The sequence below is a fragment of the Lissotriton vulgaris genome, chromosome 5 (genome assembly GCF_964263255.1).
Source record: "Lissotriton vulgaris chromosome 5, aLisVul1.2, whole genome shotgun sequence".
Classification (NCBI taxonomy): domain Eukaryota; kingdom Metazoa; phylum Chordata; class Amphibia; order Caudata; family Salamandridae; genus Lissotriton; species Lissotriton vulgaris.
Window position 1 is genome coordinate 1207949319 of NC_141693.1, and position 21708 is coordinate 1207971026.

At 43.3% G+C, this 21708-nt stretch overlaps 1 protein-coding gene across 1 annotated transcript in view; it reads left to right on the plus strand.

Annotated features, from left to right (window-relative positions):
* The window catches only part of LOC147712285 (uncharacterized), an 89265-nt gene that overhangs the window by 57557 nt on the left and 10000 nt on the right, over positions 1-21708 (plus strand). Inside the window, exon 5 of the mRNA XM_086923019.1 lies at positions 19148-19258. Within this exon, the coding sequence (XP_086779145.1) occupies positions 19148-19258 (111 nt within the window). The remainder of the gene's footprint in view (positions 1-19147; positions 19259-21708) is intronic.

Sequence of the window (21708 nt, forward strand, 5' to 3'; positions counted from 1 at the left end):
CTTCACTCATCATTGTCAAGTTTTCTTTACGATTGCTGCTCCTCGCGTTGAATTTTGTTTTAAAGTTTCAACTTTCTTATATATTTGAAAAAATCAATACGCGTCTGCGTGTAATTGAAGTTGGTGCGCTTACAAAATGAAAGTCCCAAAGACAAGATTTTTATTTCTTCTTCAGATAGAATCAAGTCTGTTAAATTAATGACTGTTACTGGTTCTATTGTTTCTTCCAATTCTTGCGCTGATAAAATTCCTTCTTCTTTTTTCCTGATCGCAGTTCCATTCCCACCCCGTTTGTTTTTCCGTTTCCCTAATTTTCTTTTCTTGGAATTTGAGGGTTCGTCCTTGCTCCTTGAGTCCGGTCCTGGTATAAAAAACCAAACTCCTCAATGATGGATGGTGGTTTCATCACGGTCTCTGCGTGAGCACTACCATCTACTGATGCAGTTTCAACGTCCGAGCTTACTAGTGAGTTCGCTTCAAAAGTGTCTCCTCCCTCTACTTGTGTAATGCTGATCGCTAATTGCTTCCCATTAGCTCCTTTTGCTTTTGACAACCTTTGTTTCCTGATGTTATCAAAACGACGTGCAAATGTATATATTTGGCCTCACGCATAATCTTGACGGTCCCTCTGAAATTTAGTTGCCTTCCTTTCAGTTATTGTATGCTCATATTTCATCAAACGAGCATTTAACTCCAATTGGAATTTCTTCATTGCCTCATCTCCTATGTATTTACTTAAATCAGCGTCGATTGTCATAATTTCAGCCAATACCTTGTCTCGATCCTTCGAAGCATATTTTATTAATATTTTCATCATGGGTGTGGGGAGGAGCTACGCTAGCAACCAAGATGGCCGCATAAACTCCTGGCTCCGCCGACCTCCGCCAGCAGCTCGTATATCCTGCAAAATATCCTGACTTCACACCGAACTCCCGTAGGTATGAGGAGTAACTGACTCTGAAGGCGCAATCTTGAACTTTCTATCATATTGGGTGCCAGTGATACGCCGTGTTTTATTTCTCGGCCTACCCCGGAGCGGAAGCCGGGGCCTCGATTTCCAACCCATCCGGGCTGGAATTGAACAACATCGGCTGTGAACCCTGGGCTTTGTCCGGTCTCCCGAGCGGAGATATAATCTTCCTGTTTTTGACTGTGATTTCATATCCTGCCTGCAACACACACGCTACGGCGTGCCACATCGTTTGCTGCGGCCCCGTATCCTACGTTCGGAGACATAGTAAGCTTGTCGTGGGAGTGAGGACGGGAGCCCTGATCAGCGGCAAAGGAGTAACGTCGTGAGGTGAGAGTGCCCGTTGCTGGTGTCCGCTCCAGATTTGCTTGCTGCCCCGGGGAAGCCGGCCTCCGGGGTTTGCATCCTGATCTGTGGCTTGCGAGGGGAGATAGAGGAGACAGAAGACTCTAATGGCGGCCGTCAGAGCGCTCCACTCACAGATCACCGTCAACTACCAGGCACTGTCGGTAACAATGCAAGATCTTTGCCGGAGACCGGACAGCGTTTTTTGGCCATCATTGCAGCCAGCGTTGGCGCCAACGGAACATTGTCTGTCCGATTTCGAGGTCCCCGTGCAGACGCCGGATCCCTTTGGCGCTGCGGATTCCTATACTACGGATCGCGCACCCATGAACATTGTCTGCGTTCCCTGCTTGAACCCTATCTCGCCGAATTTCACCATGGACAACCTTGACTGCCTTCACAAGAACACCTGTGACTATTGGAGAGTTTCATCATTCTGCCACGCTTTTTCGCGCTTGCTTTGTGTGGATCGTGAACTCCTATCCTTTACTTGGCTTGTTCGTACTGACTTGAATTTTCATGCAAGCATTATCGCTCTCACTGTTGCTGTGGCCTGGGTTATAAGTGCTCCAGTGAACATTCGTGCTGGCCAGGGTTAACTTGTGGGGCTTTTCAGGATACGGGACAACAAATTACTCTGCTGTTGGGATTGTGACCTGTTAACTGCGGGAGTCGGGTGGTATGTTTGGTGCTTCCCCGGATTGATATTGTATTTCGCTGCATTTATTTTGAACTTGTTTCCGGGGGGTCGCATCTGGTGGGGGGTAGGGGAGTCCGGGAGTGTGTATTTCTGTTTCTCCTCCTCCGCTACTCTCTTCTTTTAGGGATGCTTTGGGGCGACAGGCACGCTACTAGTGGGTGAGGCCGTAGCCATTGCAGGGTGGTGGGGGGTTTGTTATTTTGCCTTTGTTTTGTTCTATGGCCCCTTTTTCTTCTCTCTCTTCTCTCTTTCGGGTTTTCCTCTGGGCGACAGGCGCGCTGCTAGTGGGGTAGGCCGTAGCCATTGCGGGGCAGTAGGGTGGGGGGTGTGAGGGGGGTTTGTTATTTTGCCTTTGTTGTGTTCTATGGCCCCTTTTCTTTTTCTTTCTTGCAGGGTCCGGTAGCGATAACTTTCGGTTTCATCCTGAAGTACATGAGAGGGCGGGGTCTGGGGTGGGTGGCTGCGATGATAGATAGGTAGCTATGTCCTTTACTCTTAGTGAACTAACTGTCGCTTGCATTTATATTGTTGATCTATTTTGATTCACGACTACTTTTAACACCTACCCGCATTTTTGTACCTCAGAGTGTGTAGCTCCGGATATCCTGTATTTCCTTCTTTATTTCATTCTTGGGGGGGTACATATAAAATTAAACCTTATTCATATCCTTGATTCGAACTGTTTCCGATACACCATCTATCCTTTACCGCTGCCGGACCCACGGGTTGTCGGCTGAATAGCTGTGTTATTTGCATTATTGATCCGTGTTGCATACCTGTGGTACCGGCCCCTGCTGTTGCAGGGCTACTTTTGTATCTTGTGTTGAACGATATAATAAAGGTTTTCCCCCCCAAAAAATATATATATATATTTTCATCATGTTCTCTGAGGCACACGCATTATTCTGCGCCCATTGCCCTAACATTTCCGGGTTGGGGTTTTCCTATGTAGGGGCTGTCAGCACGCGCAGACCTCGAAGAATTCGTCCTACATCTAGGTATCTGCTCAAACCACCCACCATTTGGAAATTTCACTGCGTCGCAGCTTTTCGAGTTTCCTTTTCAGCAAATGTATGTTATTCTCAGTTTCCTTCACTTCGGAATCCACTCCATGTTTTGGAATTTCTGCTGTGTTGCATTTTTCACTAAATACCGAGTTGGCGGCTTCTTCACGTAATTTCATTACAGATTCCATTTTCAAAGCTATATTGTTTTCAAGAGCGACCGCTTTTCACATCAATTCACGCTTAATAACAACTTGAGTTTGCTAAGTTTATTCCGCCAGGCTGTGATTTCCTGGAGTCCTTTCACCGTTGCCTTTGGATTCCAGACTGTTACCTTCTGTGGCAAATCCTTTCGCCGTTCTGCTTACACTGAAGCTGGCAGCCTACGGTAACGTCACTCGGAATACAGGTCAGTTTTATCCAAATGGCGCGGGGGGGGGGCTTCCTCGTAGTGTTTCAAACACGCACTTCAAACTTGCCAGGATATGGAGGAAGCACATAACCAAGTTCGCGTCGGGTCCGCCGCTATCCTAGCATTTAGCGGCTCAATACTCCAACCACTCCCGACTTTACTTTAAAAATCGGACTCCGACACAAGGAACAAGCTTTGCCATTTTAGCTGTTGTTTATTCTTCTTTCGCTTGACGCGTTTCGGCACACCTGCCTTGTTCACAATGGGCAGCCACTTAAAATCAGATATTTTTAAACAGAGGCTCGTAAATCACATGCTCAGTTTCAAAATGAATAAGGAAGAAAGACTTAGTCATTGCATACGTGAAATCACCACATTAACAAGACACCTTCAAGTAATCCAATAGTTAAAAATATCACTATAGATTAAAAAACATAATTGTCCCATGTGCTATACCAAAATTTACATTGCGAATTCTTCATGTATATGACCACGTTGGATTTTTTTACTATTAATTCATAGAAAAAATTCATTTTGGGGCTTTCAAATACTTTTCCTCAGTGTAGTCTCAATGAAAACACCTTTTTTGTCTCTATATCCATTGATAACATCACCAGAATTAGGGCATCCAATGTGTCTTGTGCCTTTTATTCTCATTTAGATTTGTGGTCTCAAAGTTCTTTCATATATATGTGAACGAGCGGCGTCAAGCCGCGAAACACGTCTCTGACCTTTTGGGGACTAAATAATTGAAGCACCGATATTGGGTCTGTGTCCTTTTTGCTGGCGGCAGCGCGTGAGTGGATTGTTGGATATATATATATATATATATATAGATATATATATATATATATATATGTGTATATATATATATATATATACATGTGATCAAGGGCGTCTGAGCCCGAAACGCGTCATCTGTTGTTCGCTGCTGATAAGGTTGAAATAAATTAACATCTTGCCTACAAAGAAGTGGTTCGCTTCTCCTTCTTCGCCGCCGAGGCTTTGGTGGAAGTGGTTGGAGTTTTGTCTTCGATATATATATATATATATATATATATATATATATATATATATATATATATATATATATATTACCTACTGGCGATAGCCAGTAGGTATATATAGTTAGGATTTTTTCTCTATGGGACTTTTGAAAATTCTATGTCTAATAACTTTGGCGTTTGTGGACGGAATTTTCAGGAAAATGGCACATTTTGTTTCTGAGCAGCCCCTGAAAATTTGGGGGGGTTTCGTCAAGGGGGGGCCGAGAAAAAAGGGGGGTCCCAAAACGCGTTTTTCCCATAGGGCGTTTGGCCTCACTTTTAGCTCGAACGGCTGAATGGATTTGCACGAAACTTGGCAAAATTGTAGGGACTGTTAGCCCGATGTGCCTTTGCTGGGTCTCAATATATGTGCTCCAGTGGATTTTGAGAAATTAACGTTTTAAAAAACAGATATATCTGTGACAGCGTCCCAGGTAGCCCTCCGGTTCGCGAACTTTTCGCGTAACGGAGCTTTGCGAAGCGAAGCTGATTGGCTCTCCGGCGTCTGTCAACATTCTAAACAGTCCGGTGCGGCCGCCATCTTGTCTCTCGGTAGGATCGAGAGACAAGAAGAGGAGAAAAACGAAGGGCGAATTTAATGAAAGGGGGCAAGGTAGACCCTTCTTGACCCCCTAGGAATGATGTTGGGGTTATTAAAGGGTCCCGTGGGGCAAATAAAAAAAATTAGATTTTTTGCGGAAGAAGCGCTTCCCGGTTCGCGAACCGGGTCGCGAAACGGGAATTCGCCATTTTGTGTTTCGTTTTAATTACATTACCAGATGGAGGAAAAACAATGTGAGAAATGGGTATAAGGGGGTACGGGAGACGAATCCTGACCCCCTATGTTTTCTGACGGTGGCTGAGGATGCTCATATATGTTGATACTTGTCTTCCAGCGGCTGCGCGTGAGCGTTTTTTTTTTTTTGCTGCGTGACGTCTGTTAACGTTCGATTCGAAGGAAATCAGGAAGTGTTGACCGCCATTTTGACACTGCGAGTAAATATATTGTTAAAAATAATTGTTATAAATTAATCCGTATTGATAAACATTGTCTGCGCCATCTTGCTTTTTTTCCAATGCCACACTTTTGTCGTGCACGGCAGCCATTTTAGATGCCTTGACCAGACCCACTCTCTGAACGCCGCCGATCCTCAGCATGGCTCCCCACCCTCGCAAGCATCTCCCCCACGCACTGGTCACCCCCGCTCTCTGTCTTATGCATGGGCCATAAACCTCCCCTCATCTGCACTGCTCTTCCCTGAGAATCACACCCTGTGCCCGCCCGACACCACCCTTTCACCCTATTCACTACCGCACCCTCTGACACTCCTCTTCCTTTGTGTCCGATTGTCCAGGCCGGTCCCAGGCTATCACCTAGCCCTGCGGATGTAGTTTATGGCCCCAACTGTAAAGAATCACCCCTCTTCAAAGGAGTTACAGTAGATCAAGGCCCCCGCCCCATGAGATCCGTCACACCACACGCGTTCCTACTATCTGATAACGATCCTGTATTGTGATTGGGGAGGGGATTCTCACTGTAAGGTTGTGTGGGACCGAGCCTGAAGCGGAAGATTCCAGGGATGCCATTTTGTACATCAAAGTCTTCACAATTATGTGTCACATTAAAAATATATAGCACTCCAACAAAGTAGTAGGATTATAACACTTTAATAACTTATAAATATATACATCGCAACAAAAACAGTAAACACCTTAAACATTTTTCATTAAAACAGAAGCAACAATGGTCAGTAGCGGTCTGTTGTGCGAATAGTTCCAAGGCAGCACAACGTGCTGAGTTCTGGACGGCACCCAGGTGAAGAACCATCCCTTCTTTAAACCCCATGGTGACCAACTATAGTTTATAGATGTCCTTGTGTTTCTTAATAGCATTGGTGTCTGCACACTTCTTTGTCAATTCTGTGAACATGACAGCTGCTTCATAGACAGACGATATCTTTGTTAAGTCATTAGTGTTAAGTGTGTCTGAAACTACAGTGCCCTTCTGTTTTACTTTCCTCAGACACTACAGAGTTTTGTGTGTTGTTCTTCTGAGCGACAATTATTCCAGAGGTTTCAGGTTCACTTGTTTTTTGTCCTGCAGTGAGTTAACAGCTTGAGAGACTTCATGTTTATTTGCTATGTCCTGCTGTTCGCCAACTGCTTCAGAGACGTCAGCCTCATTTGTTATGTTTGACTATATCCTGGACCTGCCCGGCCGCGCCCAAAATGGCGCCGGTATAAATGGGACTCGTAACTCCTTGTTGTGTACTGGTTGCCCAACCTTGATATCACGAGATACGTATGCACCGTATGCGCCCCTGGGTGCCGCACTGGTTTTGGTATCCTACAATGCTGCTCCGAAAAACGGCGTGGGGCGCCCCGGGGGGGGAGGGGGTGGGGGAGAGGCGGCGTGAACGGGCCTCCCCAGGTGGAGGCTTGTCTGTTGTAGTGGGGCGCCCCTTTAGCGTTTCACTTGCCATTCAGCGGTTTTCCGCCCGCTTTTGCTGCACTGTGCCTCGTCAGTAGCGGTCTGTTGTGCGAATAGTCCCAAGGCAGCAGAACGCGCTGAGAACTGGACGGCACCCAGGTGATGTCCAGTAAGTTGCCGCACTGGTTTTTGGTATCCTACAATGCTGCTCCGAAAAACGGCGTGGGGCGCCCCGGGGGGGGGGGTTGTGGCGTGAATGGGTCAATGGGCCTCCCCAGGTGGAGGCTCGTCTGCTGTAGTGGGGCACCCCTTTACCGTTTCAGTTGCCATTCCGCCCGCTTTTGCTACACTGTGCCTCTTCCGCCATTCAGCTGTCTACAGTGCTCCCACTCACGTGGACGGATCACTTAGCTGTCAAATTTACAATCTCAGCTAAGTATTCTAAGAACTCCTCTACCGGCACTTGCCCTCCGATCCTATGTCGAGATTGGAAAAATATTGATGTCACCGCTCTACACAATACCTTGGAATCCACGATACCTGAAGAACTACCTGATCCTCATGAGGCAGCCCAGAATTACCAACGCTGGTTACATATGGCACTTGACCACGTAGCCCCAAATAAAAAAATGCAGCCAAACCGCACCAAACCTTCTGCGGCTTTGTTTTCGGAGTCACTCAGGCTCGAGAGACAACGCTGCAGAAATCTGGAGCGGCGGTGGCGCAGGTACTATGATAACTACGACAGAGACACTTATAAGAGTGCCTTGCTCAGCTACAGAAAGCTGCTCACTGCTGAAAAACGCACCTTCTACAGCACACAAATAGAACGTGCTCTCAATTCGAACAAACAATTGTATCAGGTGGTAAAAGATTTAGCCAATCCTCCAGCCCCCCTCCCAATCGAACCATCCCAAATATTTTGCAACAAGGTAGCAGACTTTTTTCAGGCCAAGGTTTTGGATATTTTCGATAACTTTACCAAAAACGATCACTGACCCTGCCATCCCGGAATCTCCCCTTTTGTCTTCAAATCCTAATTTTGAGGTCTTCTCTCCACCCTTGTCCATGGTGGAGCTTATAAATAGTGTTAAATCAGGATCACCACTGGACCCATGTCCTCCACGTATCCTTAAATGAGTACCCAACCTAATAGCCCCAGTACTCAGCAACATCTGTTTCTCCATATTTCAGACAGGTGTTTTTCCCCCTGTCTGGAAAAAAGCAATTGTAACACCTCTTTTAAAAAAACTCGCTCTAAACCCTTTAGAGCCAAAAAACTACCGTCCTATGGCCTCTCTCCCTTACCCTTCCAAAATAATTGAAAAGGTAATGAACCAACAGTTGTCGACTTTTATTGATCAGAATGATCTACTTGACAACATGCAGTTTGGTTTTAGGAAGGGCCATGGGACGGAGACTGCCCTGATAAAAGCTGCCGAGGAGGTCAGGATAATCATGGATAAGGGTGGTGCAGCTATCCTGATACTCCTTGATTTATTTGCGGCCTTCGACACGGTCGATCACACCATCTTGATCGACCGTGTCGCCGCCCTCGGCATTCAGGGCAGGGCAAGAGCAACGTTGGCATCTTTCCTGGCCAACCGAGTACAGTCCGTCAAGATGGGATGCTTCTGCTCTCCTGATTTCACTCTCCCGTGTGGCGTTCCCCAGGGCTCCTCGCTAAGTCCGACACTTTTTAACATCTACGTGTCGGACTTGGCGAGGGTAATTAAGTCGTTCGGTATAGGTTTAACATCATATGCCGACGACACACAGCTGGTCCTGGAGATACACAAAAACGGAGAAGCAGTGGCAGCGAACTTTCAGGAGGGCATGAAGGCCATCAGTTCATGGATGAATCGGAATTGCTTAAAGCTAAATTCCGACAAGACGGAGGTGATGGTTTTTGGCAAACTAACTCCGTCTTGGTCTCCGGGTCTGGTGGCCTTCGGAACTGGGAGCTCCTCCACCACCTGTAGCCAAGGTGAAAAACTTGGGCGTGCTTTGCGATAATAAGCTTACGTTTCTTAGCCATGCCAACGCTGTGGTGTCAGCCTCCTTCTTTACCCTGAGAATGGTGAAGAAACTGCTCCCATTTCTTCCCCCAACTGCAGGTAAAACCTTAATGTCCTCCCTGGTGTTATCCAAGGTGGATTACTGCAATGGTCTATTGCTTAACGCACAAGAGCAAGTTCTGTGCAAATTACAGCTTGTCCAAAACGCTGCTGCAAGGATTCTTATGGGTATACCCAAGCACGCTTCTATCTCTCCCGCAATTCGTGAGCTCCACTGGTTACCAATAAGAAGCCGGATAAAGTTTAAGGCCATGTGTATCATTCACAAGGCCTTGAACAACAATGGACCTGATTTCTTCAAAAGAGCATTCAAACTGTACAAACCCAGCCGAACACTACGTTCTTCCTCGGCCCAACAGCTCCAAATCCCATGCACAAAAAAAGTATCATGGGGAGATAGACGTTTTGTAGTGGCAGCATCAAAATTATGGAATCAGATCCCTTCCTCTGTCAAAGATCACTCCTCACTACTTTCATTTCGTAAACATCTCAAGACTTGGCTCTTTAACCAGTAAGATGTCAGTGGAACCCCTGTAATCTGCAAACTCCAGCGCCGAGACACCGAAAGGTATTTGCGCACTTTAGAAATTAAAAAAATAAATAAATAAAATAAATAAATACCGCCCGCTCTTGCGGCTACAGCGTCTCGCTCACCATGTAGTTGAGTTGCTCCCACTCTTGCGGTGCAGCGATTGGCCGCTGCCACAGGACTCTTAAAATGGCGGCCGGCTCTTCGGATTTGGGCCTGGTCCACTAAAATGGCCCTGGGACACCTTGGAACTCGGACGCTTGTCTGCTAGGGCTTGGGCTCCATTCTCGAAAGCAGCCTTGAAGATTCTACAAAAGTCTTGGGGGTCCCCGACTCCCGCAGGCTTCCGGTGGGGAGCGGCTGCCATGATTGCTTGCGGAATGGCCACGACGGAGCTACGAGATGGTGGTGCTCTCATGCTGACGCCAGCTTTAGTCTGAAACATCCAGAAACACTGTAGACTATCAATTTGATGAGTTCCGGTGGAGCCCCAACGTGACCCGGTAGGGAAGAACTTGCCCTCCCCTTTTTTGAGTGATGGTTCTTGTTGCCTGTCGCCTCTGTTGTCATCTAACGGAACCTTTTTTGATTGCCAAGTGAGAAAAAAAAAGGTGGGTCTTTCATCGTTTGGGAAAAAAAATGTTTTAATCCAATGAAAAGTGTTATTTTTAGGTCATATGATCAAGCCTTCCATCATTAGGAAACCAAAAGTAAAATGAACCAATGAAAAGTTTTATAAACAAGTCACATGACCTGTTATGCGGCTTTGGGTTATAAAAAGCATACAAAACCCGTTGGCCCATGAGGCGGCGTCAGTAGCGGACTGATGTGCGAATAGGCCGAAGGCAGCACAACGCGCCGAGATCCGGATGGCACCGAGGTGGTGTCTAGCAAGTTGCACTGGTGTGGCCATCCTACAATGCTGCGCCGAAAGACGGCGTGGGGTGCCCGGGGGGAGGCGGCGCAAACGGCCCTCTTCCGCCTCCCCAGGTGGAGGCACCTCATGTGCAGTGCGGCGCCCCTTAGCGTTTCACTCGCCTTCCAGCCGAGTTGCGCCCGCACTTGCTGCTACAGTAGGTCGAAGGCAGCACAACGCGCCGAGATCCGGATGGCACCGAGTTGGTGTCCAGCAAGTTGCCGCGCTGGTGTGGCCATCCTACAATGCTGCGCCGAAAGACGGCGTGTCCAGCTGAGTTTCTCCTACTCTTGCGGTACAGTGACTCGAAGGCGCTGAGATCCGGATGGCACTGAGGTGGTGTGTAGCAAGTTTCACTGGTGTGGCCATCCTACAATGCTGCGCCGAAAGACTGCGTGGGGTGGCCGGGGGGGGGGGTGTAATCATTTCATAAACATGTACATTAAAAAACTAAATACGCTCCACTGTTTTAGAAAATCTTTACAGCTTGCTAGATCACCCTTTAAAGTTACAACTACGAAAACCTACTTAAGCTGTTGAATTTGGCTTCAAATGTAAAGCATAAGTTCAAGCTAGCATATCATATGTCTAAAAGGTTAAACATAATTGATATGCAAATTTAAATACTACCCTTTCTTAATGGTGACACCTTATCTCTCCTATATCCCACAATTTCCATGAGCAAAGCAAAAGAAATTCTGAGGCCCTGAAGAAATAAGGCTTACTGTGGGGTTCAACTCAATCTGGTGTTTGGGCGCTTCCATGTTTTGGGGTGATATTCTGTGACAGGGTGCAGGCACCAGAAGAATTTTAGCCTAGTTCATCACATTGGAGAATGAGGGTCTGGGTAAATATCTAATCTGGTGAAGAACCATCCCTTCTTTAAACCCCATGGTGACCAACTATAGTTAACCAGAACTATAACCATCTACTTCCAATAATATAACTTTTATGCCCAAATTACGCAAAGATTTAGCTAATCTGCTAAAGGGGGGAGTCGCCATTTCTTTTGATAATTTATTCACCCATCCGTAGCCTCTCTAATCTCCATTACAATGTGTTTGTTGCTGTCGCTAGCTGATGAAAAAACTAAAGTGACAACTTCCTCATCCTTAATTTGTCTTTCTTTGTTCCTTAAGATGTCATCTGTGTCAACCTCTTCCGAGAATGCTGATGCGTTAGGGATTTCCTTGTGTTTCTTAATAGCATTGGTGTCTGCACACTTCTTTGTCAATTCTGTGAACATGACAGCTGCTTCATAGACAGACGATATCTTTGTTAAGTCATTAGTGTTAAGTGTGTCTGAAACTACAGTGCCCTTCTCTGTTTTATTTTCCTCAGACACTACAGAGTTTTGTGTGTTGTTCTTCTGAGCGACAATTATTCCAGAGGTTTCAGGTTCACTTGTTTTGTCCTGCAGTGAGTTAACAGCTTCAGAGACTTCATGTTTATTTGCTATGTCCTGCTGTGCGTCAACTGCTTCAGAGACGTCAGCCTCATTTGTTATGTTTGACTATATCCTGGACCTGCCCGGCCACGCCCAAAATGGCGCCGGTATAAATGGGACTCGTAACTCCTTGTTGTGTACTGGATGCCCAACCTTGATATCACGAGATACGTATGCAGTTTTGAAGCACATGGCGAGCAGGGACGAGAATTGATTGAACATTTTGACATCCCTATTGATATTAAGTTCTGATGTGTTATTGATTACTGTACTATTAAAAGTTCGAATTAACGTCACCCATGGTACTTGCCCGCAAATGTATATCGAGATAATTTTATTGTAACTGGCCCTGTCGTACTTTAATTATAAAATGTACGTCCACCGATTCCGTAAATGGTAGACACCTTAGTTCTTGCAATCTAATGGGTCGCCCGTTACGTTCTTCTACAGTGTAAATGTGCCCTCATCATATACGATTCCAGTTTGCTCCGTGGCCGGCCCACGTGGTTATAGGCCCGTATTTGTATACTGACATTTTCACAATAAAGTTTTTTTGAAAAAAACATGGTAGTAGTACCTACATTGGTAAAGTTTTGAATAATAGCCACTGTTTTCGAATCAGTAAAAGGCAAGTGAAATAAAGCAGTCCAATTACATGACTGTTAAAAGGTATAATACGCAGGAACGCAGTAAAGAAAAATGGTCAAGGGCTGTTGTGTTTTCTACTCCTGCAACATAAAGTGATCGATAAGAATCTGATATTCATGCCTATCAGCGACTAAGACAGCAGGCCGAGCCTCTTTTGCTCAACGGCTCCCTCATGGGACGAAGAAACGCCCTTTTTCTCGAAAAAGGAATATTTTACTTGCAGGACAGTTGTAAATTTCCCGGGAAAATACATTAGCCTGGAACATTGTAAGTGATAAACTGTAAATGCATCTGGGTCCTTTGCTTTACAAGTCAGAGTGAGAAAAAAAAGGTGGGGCTTTCATCATTTGGGAAAAAAAAAATGTTCGAAAGCAATGAAAAGCGTTATTTTTAGGTCATATAACCAAGCCTTTCATCATTAGAATAACAAAAGTAAAATGAACCAATGAAAAGTTTTATTAACAAGTCACATGACCTGTTATGCTTACGTTACGCGCTGTGCGCCGCGCTCTGGATCGTTTCCGGGAAGCTGCGCCTTGCGCACCGGAGCACTTCCGGGTGCGCTAACGCGGCGCGTCATATGACGCATTACGCGACAACGCAGGTCCAGAATATAGTCAAAATGTCTCCACCAACCAGCGGTCGGAATACAACCCCTTTCAGCAGTCCAAAAAGTTCTGTTAAATGACAAGAGAAGGGACAGGCAACAAGAACAATCAGTCAAAGAGGGGAGGGCAAGTTCTTCTCTACCGGGTCACGTTGGGGCTCCACCGGAACTGATTGAATTGGTAGTCTACAGTGTTTCTGGATGTTTCAGATTGAAGCTGGCGTCAGCATGAGAGCACCCAATTCTAAAACAGTAAATGCTTGGATAACAATCAATCAAATGTAGAGGGAAGCAGGCAAAACGGGTTACAATGGGGGCAAAGGCTTACGTTACCTACCCTTCACTATCTGCAAAGAGAGAATACTCCTAAAAGAAAAGAGGAGGGGGGGGCAGCGTTCAAAGGACATCAGCGTGCATAAATACGAAAATGTTTTTACCTACCACGTACTTGACATTTTACAGCTTTTGATATTTGCTATTAAAAAAACATTGAAATTCACTGAAAAAACCATAGGTTATAGACCATATATAGTTAGGAATTAGCATTTACAAAACCTTAATTTACTCGCACAAAACCATAGAAATTCGCATATATAGTTAGTTGCAATAACTATATATCGCGCACCCGCAATCCACTGCTGATGATGTCACATATTACATCATTCATGACATGGTCAGTGACATCACTGATGACATCACTGATGACATCATCCAGTGTTTGTATGTTTCTGTAAAGTTAAAATATGTCTTACATATTGAAGAATGAATGGATGTATAAGTGTCTGGATGAAGGATTTAGTAGGTGCATGACTGACTGTATGAGAGAGTGATTAAATGTGTTTCACTGAGTGCATGGGTTAGTGACTGAACTGTCTTAATTTGTGCATCATTATGTCTGTTGTTCTGTAAACTGCTGCATGTGTTAATCAGTAGCTATATGAGTAACTATATGGGTAATTGATTGGTTGCCCAAGTATTTGTATGGGAGACTGAGTATGTGTGTGGGTGGCTGGGAGGTGTATGACTCTGTGCATAGATGTGTGAGCAGTTGATTCACTAGATGTATGGGTTCAAACGTGCATGTGGAAACAGCTGTATGGGCAGTTGACTGTGTGCATGAGTGTATTGGTGAGTGAATGGATATCTCAGTGCTACATGTCAAAGTAAGTACATATGTAAAACACAGTACATGTGAGAGTTGACATATATAAATAACTGAGCATAAGAGCCAGTGAATGTGAGAGTGGCTTTATGAATCATTGTGAACTTGTATCAGAGATTGTATAAGAGAGTAAATATGTGTTAGAATATGTTTGAATTAGTAAGGTGTGTATAACTGTATAGTTGAGGAAATGGAGGAGTGATTGATTCTTTACATGACTGACTAGATGTGTGAGTAACTCCATGGATGAGTGACAATCTGTGAGTGTCTGTTTACACTGATTGTATCTAAGGTTATATTAGAGTCTGAAGACGTTCATTGTATTGTCACATGAATGATATCATCAGTGATGTTATCAGTAATGTCAAATGAGATGTCATCAGTGATGTCATCAGTGATATCATTTGAGATGTCATCAGTGATGTCATTTGAGATGTCATCAGTGATGTCATCAGTGATGTCACTGACCATGTCATGAATGATGTAATATGTGACATCATCAGCAGTGGATTGCGGGTGCGCGATATATAGTTATTGCAACTAACTATATATGCGAATTTCTATGGTTTTGTGCGAGTAAATTAAGGTTTTGTAAATGCTAATTCCTAACTATATATGGTCTATAACCTATGGTTTTTTCAGTGAATATAATATATATATAATATATATTGCTGTGCCTGAATAAAGAACCTGAAGGGACTACAGGCTTGTCTGAATTATTTTTTGCTTACTGGAATTCTGCTGCTTCATATTACCTACTGGCGGTCGCCAGTAGGTATATATAGTTAGGATTTTTTTCCTATGGGATTTTTGAAAATTCTATGTCGAATAACTTTGGCGTTTGTAGACGGAATTGGCTGAAATTTTCAGGAAAATGGCACATTTTGTTTCTGAGCAGCCCTTGAAAATTTGGGGGGTTTCGTCAAGGGGGGGCCGAGAAAAAAGGGGGGTCCCAAAACGCGTTGTTAGCATTGAGTTTTCCATAGGGCGGTTGGACTCACTTTTAGCTTGAACGGCTGAATGGATTTACACGAAACTTGCCAAAATTGTAGACATGGTTTGCCTGACGTGCCTTTGCTATGTCTCAATATATGTGCTCCAGTGGATTTTGGGAAATTAACGTTTTAAAAAACAGATATATCTGTGACAGCGCTCCGGTTAGCGCTCCGGTTCGCGTACCTGACACGTAACAGATCTTCGCGAAGCGAAGCTGATTGGCTCTCCGGTGTCTGTAAACATTCTAAACAGTCCGGAGCGGCCGCCATCTTGTGTCTCGGTAGGATCGAGACACAAGAGGTTGCAAAAACAAAGGGGGAAATGAGCATAAGGGGGCAGAATACATCCTCCCTGACTCCCTAGGTTTGATGAGGGGGCTTTAAAAGGGCCTCTTGGGGTTAAAAAATAATAATTTTTATATCGTTTTTTTTGCGGGGGGAGCTCTCGGTACGCGCACCGGGAAGCAGTCCGGGAAGCGTAATATTGGGAAAATAGGATGAAAGAATGTTCAAATATTGTATGTTTATTGATTGTTATTTTTGTTTTTATTTATTTATTTTATTTAAGTACCAGCATGTAGGTACCAATGCAGATTCTAAAAATAAAAATACATTGTTTCCTTTGTAGATATCTTGCAGGTTGTTTCAGAAGTTATTGAGGTATATGGAATTCATAGCGTAGTCTGTCAGGAAAGCAGAAACACAATGGAGGCAGGACATGATAAAGAGATGTTAAATACACATTGGAGATGATATAGTGGAAGAAAGGAAGTAACTATGAGCAAACTTAAAGTTGTACAGTATATTTAAAGTCTTATTTTACATTAAAATCAATTTGCTACTAGTTTAAAAAATACATATAAAAATGAATATTGTCTCAAACAATTTTTGAATTATTATATATAAATTTATTTTTCTGATTTATTTTCAAAATTAAAAAAAACTTCTAATAATTCTTGGTCAGATTTTGTCTCATTTTCAATTAAGAAATCCACAGCTTCAACACATTGCAGAAGTTCTATGTCCATTGATTCATCAAAGAATTCTGAATCATTTTCTGTGTCTTGGTTGCATTCTGTAACAATTTCCACGTTATTTTTCTGCTCTCCTTCCATTTCTATGCTGTAAAATGAATTTTAAAAAAATATATCAGTACAGATAGGGCACTGTTGGGTTTAAGTACAGACAGGTAGTTTGGTAGTTTAGTTTTAAACAGTGATTTTTTCGTTGGGCAGTGTATGCTATCAAACTGGAAGTAGAAATATCAAAAAATGTATGTGATAAAGTCTAAGTCAATTCTTAATTATACAAGACAAGTCTAACTCCATCCATAACTAAAACAGAGAAGTCTATTTTATTCTATAAGTATTACAGAGGGATAGTATATAACTATCAGAAAACGTTTTCCTAATTAACTTACAGTACAGAACATACGTCAGTTTTTAAAATAACATCTTACCTTTCAAATAGAAGTTTAAGTTATCAGTTGAAATGTACTTGATATGTACTTCAAGAAGTAGTAGTCAAAATGGCTGTGTTTCTCTCTCTTTCTTTATATATATTCAGGTACATAACCAATCAAATGTCATGAAATAATAGAAGATATTGAAAGTAGCATTTTGATTGGTTGTCAATTCTAACACTTCATAAGTGTTTTGGTTAGGTAATTTACCTCAGGATATTTAATCAGGCTTACAGCATAATTTTCACAATGAAATTCCATCAAATTTGGGGAAATGGTAGGGACTGCTATGTAGTAGGGGCTATTCTATATTTGATGAAAGTGTCTGTAGTGTTTTTTCTGTAAATTACTTTCCCACCTTTTTTAATCGAGCGCTTACCGGTGCGCTCCCCGGTACGCGAACCGGAAGCGAAACGGGAGTCCTCCATTTTGAGTATTGGTAGAATTGAGACACAAAATGGAGGACAAACAATGTTCGGAATGGGTAGAAGGGGGCACGGTAGACACTTTGTGACCCTCTAGGTTTTCGGAGGGGGGATTAGGATGCTGATACATGTAAAAATAAAGAAACATTTTTTTTTTTAATTTCGCAGGGGGGAGCGCCCGGTACACGCACCAGTAAGCGAACCGGGGAGCGTACTTTGGAGAAAAAAAAAAGAATACATTTTACAGCTTTTGATATTTGCTATTAAAAAAACATTGAAATTCACTGAAAAAACCATAGGTTATAGACCATATATAGTTAGGAATTAGCATTTACAAAACCTTGAAAATTCACTGAAAAAACCATAGGTTATAGACCATATATAGTTAAGGATTAGCATTTTCAAAACCTTATTTTACTCGCACAAAACCATTGAAATTCGCATATATAGTTAGATGCACTAACTATATATCGCGCACCCGCAATCCACTGCTGATGATGTCACATATTACATCATTCATGACATGGTCAGTGACATCACTGATGACATCACTGATGACAACTCAAATGACATCACTGACAACATCACTAATGACAAATAAAATGACATCACTGATGACATCTTCCAGTGACTGTATATTTCTGTAAAGTTAAAATATGTCATGACATATTGAAGAATGAGTGGATGTATAAGTGTCTGGATGAAGGATTTAGTAGATGCATGACAGACTGTATGAGAGAGTGTTTAAATGTGTCTCACTGAGTGCATGGGTTAGTGACTAAACTGTCTTAATTTGTGCATCATTATGTCTGTTGTTCTGTAAACTGCTGCATGTGTTGATCAGTAGCTATATGAGTAACTATATGGGTAATTGATTGGTTGCCCAAGTATTTGTATGGGAGAGTGAGTGTGTGTGTGGGGGTGGCTGGGAGGTGTGTGACTCTGTGCATAGATGTGTGAACAGTTGATTCACTAAATGTATGGGTTCAATACTGCATGTGGAAACAGCTGTATGGGTGGTTGACTGTGTGCATGAGTGTATTGGTGAGTAAATGGATATCTCAGTGCTATATGTCAAAGTAAGTACATATGTAAAACACAGTGCATGTGAGAGTTGAGATATATAAATTACTGTGTATAATAGCTAGTGAATGTGTGAGTGGCTGCATGGATCATTGAAAACTTGTATCAGTGATTGTATAAGAGAGTAAATATGTGTTAGAATAAGTTTCAATAAATAAGATGTGTATAACTGTATAGTTGAGGAAATGGAGGTGTGATTGATTCTTTGCATGACTGACTAGGTGTATGAGTAACTCTATGGATAAGTGACAATCTGTGAGTGTTTGTTTACACTGAGTGTATCTAAGGTTATATTAGAGTCTGAACAGATTCATCGTATTATCACATGAATGACGTCATCAGTGATGTTGTCAGTGATGTCATTTGAGTTGTCATCAGTGATGTCATCAGTGATGTCACTGACCATGTCATGAATGATGTAATATGTGACATCATCAGCAGTGGATTGCGGGTGCGCGATATATAGTTAGTGCATCTAACTATATATGCGAATTTCAATGGTTTTGTGCGAGTAAAATAAGGTTTTGAAAATTTTAATCCTTAACTATATATGGTCTATAACCTATGGTTTTTTCTGTGAATTTTCAAGGTTTTGTAAATGCTAATTCCTAACTATATAAGGGCTATAACCTATGGTTTTTTCAGTATATATATATATATATATATATATATATAATATATATATATATATATATATATATATATATATATATATACATAATTTTATCTCACTTATTTTCAAATGAATAATTGCTGTAGCATGATATTATTCCCCCTGACAGATGGTTTGTGCAGCTTGTTTTAGAGTAAGTGCATTACTATAATAATGAAATCTCCAGATGTTTCTTCTAAATGTGTTTGATCTTTAATTGTATGTTTTATCACAGGGCAGTCACATAGTTCAACAGTTGTTTCTTTCACCATTAAACAAGAAGCAGAGGTGTTTCCTATAAATCGCATGGACTCTGAGAGAAGAGAAAGCATTGCCAGTACTACATGTGAGTAAAGGAGTTTTGCTAGATTACAGTTGAATAATAATTCTACAATATACCTGAATAACCATCCATCTCTGGTTCATGACTGAATGGAGGAAGTTAGGCGCAATCACCTCCGGTAGACTATTTATGAAAGGCGAGGCTCATGGGCAACAGAATGACTGCTTGAAAGTTGGTGGCAGTGTGCCACCATCAGTCATTCATCATGCTTTTCTTGTTCAAACAGAAAGTATTTGGAGCACTCGCCAGCTGGCCTAGCTCTATTGTATTAAAAAAGTATACCATGTTCCATGGGGAGTGAGGTGCCAGAGACCCTCCTGCTCTGCCTAGCCTATCATTTCATGGTGTGATTTCCATAGCATAAACTCCATGAGAAGCCCTTCGACCTGCATTCCCCCACTATTGCCATGCTTAGTGTGCAGTCTGTGGTTTTCACATTCTGAGTGTGTTTGCAGTGTTGCTGATACAAGTTTTGACTTTATTGTGTTGCATACTTCAGACATTCCTGCGTCACCCTCTTTCTGTGTCAGTGATGCTGTGTTTCGATCATTAATGAAGGGACATATGCAGGTCTTGGCCCAGTGGTCCCGGTATTAACGCCCTTGTTTCTCATGAGTGGGCTTTAGAACGTGGTACCCATCATCACACTAGCCAGTGTATAACCGAAGGACAGCCAGGCAGTGAGATGTATGAAGGTTTGATGTTTTCCTCCATGTTGTAAAGCCACTTGGTAGCTTGCAGACAAATGGCTTGTGTCTAGGCTTCCTGGATGTATACGTTCGTATGCCACCTCCACCCTCAAATCCTGATCCTTGAGCCCTGTTTTGGTAATCTTTGTCTCGCTTTTCATGTAAAAAGTCTGTGCTTCTTGCTGTGTTACAGTACTCGTTTGGCAAAGACAAGGACCCACCCAGACCGGAACATGAGCCAACATATAGAAGAGATACACAGTGGTCCCATGGGCCAAACTTATGCAAACCTCGTTTCATACATACATATATACAATATACATACAAATAACATGAGGTATCACAGTAACCATCACTGTGATTGAATTCATGGTCTTATTAGTGCGGCTGTGTGAGATCTGTCTCGATTTAAGGTCTTCAGTCAGTCAGCGCCGCCCTAAAGTGCCCTGTGGATAGGTCCCTCTTGGGTCGAAACGTCAACATAGCCACGGGGTTATCCCACGTCTGGACATACCCTGCCAACTTAGGACGAACAAAGCAAAACCAAAGAGGATAATGGACGGAGTGTTGAACATTGCAAGCACTCAACCCCAGTCAACTGATCTGGGTTTAATCCATCATCATTCTTTAGCTCACTCCGCCACCCCAGTTCAGACATGGCCATATGCAAATCAGTATAACCCTGTGCCTCATGGGAACAGTCCAGCCCGAACTGCCACGCCATGTCTTCCCTGGACCGGAAACAAGCATCCTGCGACCGGTTTCTGGCTAATCAGCCGCCATCAGCCTGGCTAACTTGAATCCAGTGGCAAAGTGAGCAAGGGAGCTACATCTGGGCATACCCTGCCAACTTAGGGCGAACAAAGCAAAACCAAAGGGGATGATGGACGGAGTATTGAACATTGCAAGCACTCACCCCCATTCAACTGATCTGGGTTTAATCTATCATCATTATTTAGCTCACTCCACCACCCCAGTTCAGACATGGTCATATGCAAAATAAGTCTGACCCTGTGCCTTATGGGAACAGTCCAGCCCAAACTGCCAAGCCATGTCTTCCCTGGACCAGAAACAAGCATTCTGGGACCGGGTTCTGGCTAATCAGCCGTCATCAGCCAGGCTAGCTTGAATCCAGTGGCAAAGTGAGCAAGGGAGCCATGTCTGGGCATACCCTGCCAACTTAGGGCGAACAAAGCAAAACCAAAGGGGAGGATGGACGGAGTGTTGCACATTGCAAGCACTCACCCCCAGTCAACTGACCTGGGTTTAATCCATCATCATTCTTTAGCTCGCTCCGACACCCCAGTTCAGACATGGCCATATGCAAATCAGTCTGATCCTGTGCCTCATGGGAACAGTGCAGCCTGAACTTCCTAGCCATGTCTCCCCTGGACTGGAAACAAGCATCCTGGAACCGGTTTCAGGCTAATCAGCCGTCATCGGCCAGGCTAGCTTGAATCCAGTGGCAAAGTGAGCAAGAAACCCACGTCTGGGCATACCCTGCCAACTTAGGGCGAACAAAGCAAAACCAAAGGGGATGATATTTAGAAACCGTTGACATTTTTACCAGGCCTCCACCATACAAAAAAGTCCTAGCAGTGAAAGAAAATAATCGCTAGTTAACTAATTAGTGATCTCATGCTGCTACCTCCAATTTATGTTTCAGACCAGTTGCCTGTATCTTTTGAACACAGTGGTAGGTTATTAAATACTTGAGAACAGTGATACTATTGCATCTGGGTCTGAATTACACAAGTAAATGAA